Source organism: Branchiostoma floridae, chromosome 16 (genome assembly GCF_000003815.2).
Source record: "Branchiostoma floridae strain S238N-H82 chromosome 16, Bfl_VNyyK, whole genome shotgun sequence".
Lineage (NCBI taxonomy): Eukaryota > Metazoa > Chordata > Leptocardii > Amphioxiformes > Branchiostomatidae > Branchiostoma > Branchiostoma floridae.
The window spans coordinates 15,542,601-15,549,509 of NC_049994.1; the positions used below are offsets into that span (position 1 = coordinate 15,542,601).

General features: G+C 39.7%; 1 protein-coding gene across 16 annotated transcripts in view; it reads right to left on the bottom strand.

Annotated features, from left to right (window-relative positions):
* Window positions 1-2,315: 2,315 nt before the first annotated feature.
* Window positions 2,316-6,909, bottom strand: part of LOC118403084 (arf-GAP with GTPase, ANK repeat and PH domain-containing protein 1-like) — a 91,419-nt gene continuing 86,825 nt past the window's right edge. For 11 of the 16 annotated variants that reach the window (XM_035801541.1, XM_035801540.1, XM_035801538.1 and 8 more), the window contains 6 exons: window positions 6,321-6,394; window positions 5,854-5,931; window positions 5,272-5,362; window positions 4,405-4,627; window positions 3,416-3,668; window positions 2,317-2,626 (listed from right to left, as the gene is read on the bottom strand). In XM_035801541.1, the coding sequence (XP_035657434.1) occupies window positions 2,426-2,626; window positions 3,416-3,668; window positions 4,405-4,627; window positions 5,272-5,362; window positions 5,854-5,931; window positions 6,321-6,394 (920 nt within the window). In that variant the 3' untranslated portion in view covers window positions 2,317-2,425. Of the gene's footprint in view, window positions 2,627-3,415; window positions 3,669-4,404; window positions 4,628-5,271; window positions 5,363-5,853; window positions 5,932-6,320; window positions 6,395-6,909 lie in introns of all 16 variants that reach the window. The other 5 variants (XM_035801529.1, XM_035801532.1, XM_035801534.1 and 2 more) reach the window with 3 other exon arrangements.

Below are 6,909 nucleotides of genomic sequence, written 5' to 3' on the forward strand. Positions count from 1 at the left end.
ACTGATGAGACCAATTTGGTTCAGAAAGAGACAATGATAGTTTTGACAGCTTCCAAGAACTAGACTGTGAACTTTGTTGCAAACGCGTGTTACTGTTAAAGGGTATAAACGTTTTGTCAAATATGTACATGTTTACGATGGTGGAAGATGGTGGCACATGCAGCCCTGTGAGCACCGAAGTTTGGGTTCTTACGCCCTCCTTTGTAACTGGAAGTTTCAGAGTTTTCTGCAGGGTTGTTGATTGAAGCTGAGGCCTCATCAAAAGAATGCAAAAATGCAGTTCTTGTTTAACAAGCTTCCTAACTGAATCTGAAAAAATAAAAATCTAATCGAAGTACAAACAACTTTCATCCTATTCTTTGCTCTATGCATTCACATTTAGCCCTTGCTGTTGACATAACATTAATTTGTAACACCTTTATCTTTTATCAAATGTTCCAATATTTATACCATTACTTCCCTTCAAAGGAAAAAGGGCCAGTTTATGAAAATGGACCCATTTCAGCCAAAGAAACTTTCAGACAGCTCCTGATATATCCAAAATATTTGTCAAATTAGCTACCATATATAATCTAAACTTAAGAGGTAGAATATTAACACTCATAGTGATAATATACTGTGGAAGTCGTTGGTGTGTTTCATAGCATTTGGAAGAAATCATGCATTGTCAGATTGTTACAAAAAGGGGCTTTTGCTTTACAGGAAAGATTGAATGCAAAGATTGCATGTTGTAGCAATTTTGCTGGACAGCCAATAGCTTGAAAAAGTTCTTTTACTGAAGTGTTTTGTTGTAAAAAAATGTTTTAGATCATATTGAGCTAATATGAGGAAATTCAGGCAATTTACATGTATGTGATTCATTACAGACAGATTTTCATATTCTTATGAAACCACAGGAACTGAAAGATCATTTTCTGTACAGAGGTAAAGATAATTTTAGCTATACTGTTATCGTTTGTTTGGTAACAGAGGAAAAGGTACGTCTGTGTTTTATTTGGTAACATACTGTTATGTGCGTAGCGTCATGGCTATCTAAACATAAACAAGGAAACATAAGGGCACAGGCATAAGGCAATGTGTTGAATTTAAGTGCAAGAGTCATTCATTTTGCATTTGGTAATTTACATGCTGATAAAATTCTCTGTTCTCATTGGTTGTTGACATTGTGGCTTGAATGGCCAATCAGAGAGCCTATCTGAAAAACAAGGCAAGCTGATTGGTCGAATTCTGCAAAGGGAGGAACTGCACTACAATGCAGACTTCTGGTAGGTAAACACTACTTTCACAAACACAATACCTTATGCAAGTGCCCTTAAATGAAACACCAATATCTTGCTCTCTTCCATACAATCCTCAATTCCACTCTTACAGTTACACATATTTGATGGGCGTAACAAGCTTTTTTTGCTATTAGATATTTTGATACTTATCTCGAATACACTTATGCCTTGCTAGGTACATGTACATGCCATCTAATCTCCAAGCAGATCCTACGGTAGCATAAGATAGTATCAAAAGCTGGCAGAGGAGTGAAGCCAACTTAGGAGTGTGTTTCGCTACCTGGGATCTGCCTCCACTGAAACAGGGAGGAGCATTTCTATTCAACAATGGTGTTGCTGCCCCTCCCTGTGGCCATGTGCTAATGACTTTACGAGCAACTAAGTCATGGCAAATGGACACCTCTTGGCTGACTACACTCCTTGGCCATTTTGGTACTATCTTATGCCATTGTAGGATCTGCTTGGAGATTAGCATTGGGGCTCAGTTGCTCACACACATGCATACAGCAGTTCACGACGAGCACAACCATAAATAAAGCAACAATATATAACACATTCTTTGGTTCTGAGACTGTACAGATTGCCTATAGATACACAGATGGACTCCACAAAAGGGGCACATATGTACAGGAAAGGACTTTTTTCTCTCTCAGCAAGTTTGCTGACATGGGGCCAAGGAAAATGTTGTGTTTCATTTCCGGTTACCCTACAAACTCTGGCAAAAACCTGCTGATCCTAGCCTTTTTTAGCGTCAACCGCTGCCAAGGGATAAAATTTTTGATCTGATATTGTTGTAAAAATGATTTTCCAAAAGCTTGTCCTCAATTCTGCAGAAATAGCTACTGTCCAGGATGTTAAAATCAGGAGAAACCAGACTGATGCGCATGGCAGAAGAAAAGCGGATCCTGCAAAATGAGCTCTGCAACAGACCTGAGTCAGCTTACAGATGTGCCTTGTGTGGCAGAGACTGTCATTCTCGTATAGCACAGTTAAGCGACAGCCGATGCTGTAGGGCTCCTATCTATTAGGATTTTACCATGGTCAATGTTGACCAAAGGAGGACATGTAACAGCTCTACAGAAGAGCATAAGCCTTTCCCGTACGATGTGCCCCTTGTGAAAGTAGTCCTGACGTTAACTCATAATTTATATTACACTAGCGGGAAGCTTGTCAAACACGGCGCTGTTGTTGGCCGGCACTCTCCTCTGCAGGCTGGGCGTGGTCATGCTGTCGTCCTGGCAACCGTTGTGAATGAGAAGTTCGGCCACGTCGTGGTTGTTGGCTTGGCGGGCGTACCAGAGGGGGGCTCTGCCCTCGCGGTCCGTGATGTTGAAGTCAGCCGAGTACTGTGAACAACATATTAGTCTGATTATAAAATCTACAGGACTTATTGGTACACAGATATACACATGTAGCCCAATCATAAAATATACTGTAACAGTACTGTTTTTTGTACATGTACATGTACACATACCTTGATAGATCCAGAAAATGCACAATATACGGAAGTTTATGTAATACCATACACATTTGAAGACTGTTGGTCCAGGAGTAGTTTTATAATACAACCATTGTAATTTTCTGATCCCAAATTGGTAGTCTATCATCCTCTAGGGTAACAATATGAGCAATTGAGATGATACACTGTATCACCATGACCACTGGCAGACAAAAAGCAGGTGGAAGACAAAATACTATTTTACATATTAATATGTGATTTGATTCTAATTTGCTAACATTCTGGTAGACACTTGTACAGCAATTGCTTGTATGCATTTCTTTATATTAGCATATATTGTTCACACTGTGACTGAAGGTGTCTAGATGTGTTTAGATGTGTTACCAATGTTGTATTTTTTCATCGCTCATTGCATTGCTTGTTTTCAAAAAAGAATTGTCATTCTAAACCTCAAGCAGCTAGGGTAATGATGCATTTTAGAGAGGCATACACTATATAACCGAAGGTTTCCAGATGAAACCATTTCATGATATAGGGGTGTCCAAGCTTACCCATAACAGTAGTTGTGTGACCACTATGTTGCCAATGGTACAGGCCAGGTGCAGGGCTGTACATTGTATAACTGAAGGTTTCCAGATGAAACTATTTCATATGGTATAGGGGTGTCCAAGCTTACCCATAACAGTAGTTGTGTGACCACTATGTTGCCAATGGTACAGGCCAGGTGCAGGGCCGTCCGTCCGTCCCCTTCCAGCGTCATGTTCACCTCCGAGGGGTTGGCATGCGCCAGCAGGAGAACCACGGTACGGATGTCATCGTGTGTGACTCCCTCCAACAACTGCTGGCTGATGGGAACGTCCGGGTATGGCGGCGGCGCGAGAAACTCTTTTCTCTCGTACTTTGCTCTTATCCACGATTCCTTCTCCTCTCTGTAAGAAAAAAAAAGAAAATTGGTTTGAGTTCCAACACCAAATGGTGCTGTGGGCATTGCCCGTCTCTGTAGTACTGGACCATAGAGCTTTGTGCAATCATTACAGCGGCGTGAGAAACTCTTTTCTTTCGTACTTCGCTGTTATCAATGACTCCTTTTCCTCTCTGTGAATAGATATGAATAAAAATGTTTGACTCTGAAAGTCAAAGTCCTTCTTGCTCCAAATAGTGCAGTGGGTGGTGCCCATCTCCATTTCTGTAGCTTTGGGCCACACAGCTTTGTGCAATCACTACAGCAGAGACTAGTCTACTGGTTCTTGACTTTCAAGAAACATATAATTTTGTTCCGATCTACAACTTAAACATAATGGGAATGAAAGCTACTGTACATTCATCAGGCCAAAATAGTTCAATTTGTTGGTAATACTGTACTCAAAACTCTCTTTTATGCTTGCTTTTCCTCTCCATGGGAGGAAACTAAATTCAGATTGTTTTGAGTCAAAAGAAAACTGTACTTTTTTCCTAATTCATAGATGTTTCACAAGAAATGCGGTCCATTGCCTTGAGGATAAACAAGCTTCAGAAGCACAGATCTTGACGAAACTGTAGCAAGTTGATAATATATAGATAATAATATAAAAATATTATTCCATGCATTGCATTATTTTCTGTTACACTTAACATTCTTTTCATGTGTGTGAATAAAATAAGTATAGGAAGAAGAGCTCCACAAACCTTTGAGAGTTTGGGGTAGGTTTGACTCTTCCCCGGGGGTTCGCCTCCCACACACTGTTAGCCAGAGAGTTTCCGATGGACGTCATGACCGTAGCCAGCTCCGTGGGCCAGTCATCCAGGTCCAGAGAGCGTACTCTGGACAGGTGAGTACCCAGATTTCTGTGGACCCCTGAGCATTCTATACACATCAGCGCACCAAGGTTCAAACTAGCCCAGTCAGGACCTGTGGAGAAAAAGGCTTAACTGTGATACAAGAAAACTTAAATCATGGAACCTACTCTCCACAGTTGTGTGCCCAGATTTCTGTGCACACCTGAACACTCTATACACATGCATCAGCGCACCCAGGTTCAAACTAGCCCAGTAGAAGAAAAGAGTTAGAGTGTGATACTTGTAAGTTGTAGCTAAGGGAAACTAAACCGATGTATTTGCTGACGTTAGGTGTGCACTCTAGATCTGAACACTCTATACACATCAGCGCACCCAGGTTCAAACTAGCCAAGTCAGGACCTGTACAGGAAAAGGCTTAACTGTGATACAAGAAAACTACTGTGCACACCCGACAGCACACACACAGGTTTAAACTACTAGCCCAGTTGGGATCTGAGGAGAAAATGATTTTGATACCCATTGCCACAAGAAAACTACATTATTGCTTTTGTAATTCTATGGCGTTGGACAAAATGGATTCAGCTGTGAATGTCTAATAGATAAACAGAACCGTTGGGTTTCCTTCACTCTTAATGACAGGGAAATTCCACACTACTTATAAGTAACAATTTGTCCGTTGTTATTTGCAGAATTTTAAAATTGGGATGCTATCCTAAGGCAGTGTATGTATATCATGATTTTAACAGCGAGACTTACTTGGTGCCTCACAGTCCACACAGAAGGCGTTCCCGCGAATGTTGCGGATGGCCTGGATAACTTGCTGGTCCCCGTAACTGTTATTCCGGTTCTGTGGTGGGAATATCGTCAATTCAGCATCAATCATATTGTAAAAGATAGAAGACAGTAAGTGCAAAGTTTGACTGATTGACTGATTGGTTGAATCTATGTCTTCCAGGGCTGTCCCAAGGACCTGTCCCTCTGTCCAGGGATGGAAATTTGCTTGTTAATGTTTAGACTGACAAAAATTTAACCCCACCGGTCCAAAAATTCTGAACTTCATGACATGAAACTGACGAAAATGTAAAATTTGTAACCTCAAAATGTCAGATCTAAGAACAAAAATTAAAAAACAACAACTTGGGCTCAAACAATAAGTGGGACAGAAGTAAATAAGGTTGGAATAAGCCCTTTGGTATACATGTATGCTACATACTTACATGTAGATGTAGTATATGCTGAATAGAGCATTCATTAGCAAAGTAATATATGCAATAGTATCATACTACATGGTAACTTTTAAATTTGTATTGGTCTTAAGATCCGTAACTTCATTCTTACCTTAGACTTGGTACTGTCGTTGCCTTGTAGAGCAGACAGGATCTGACTCTCTATGGCTTGGACCCAGGCATCTCTCTCCTCGAAAGAACACACACAAAAACAATATCAATACACTGACTACAGTAGTAATACAAAAACCTGAGTGTTGAGTGTGTACAATACACGGTTTTTCAAGAGGTTTCTGCTGCGAAAACAAAGCTGGTTGTGGTCTATACATCATACTCATACTCAATAAACTCAAACTCAATACATTCTCAATGGAAGAATGGCCCCAATGATTGAGAAATTGGCTGAAACTTTAAAAGATTTTTTAGCTCTTTAAAATTTTCTTCTCAGCAAACATGTATGGAATCCAAATGTGCATTCAACAATTTGTTGTTACCAAGGAATAACAGAAAAACCTTGTCAAAGTAGTTACTGATTATGATAATGGTTATACTTTTATTACTATATAAATATAAGCTTACCTCTGAGTTGGGGGCTTCAAATTGCCAAGATTTGTTGTCCAGTGACAAAATATAGAACTCGTTTTCATCTGAATCTGCAAGGGGGTAAAACACACATGAAACATGCAAGCAAACTACTGGTTGTCTGATTCTCTGTGAAAAATAGCAACTGTTAGTTCTAAGCATTTTTTCTACACCAGAATATAGTGTGGGAATGTGTGACAAGCCAACTTTGTACTACTGGTAAGAAGAATTGTTTCTTACAATAAGAACATAAAAAAATTATCGCTATGTTTTGTTTCGCAAAGTGTAAGTCTGATGTTTAATATCAAGTGCTACAGAAAAATGTGAGTGAACTGACTTCTCAGTCTGCAAAATGTACAATAAAAAAAAATTCATACAAATGTCATAGAAAAAGGGATATTCAAAACCATGAAACTGTCCAGACCATGAAAGCATCATCATAAACGACATTATGGTCATATCTAATAAGTGTGCTGCGAATGTCTGCGGTGTAGCTACATTTTTGTATATTTATGGCAACTGCTGAGATGGAGAAAAATAACTGAAAAAAGTCAAATAAAAACGTATTGCTAACCAGGTATGGGTG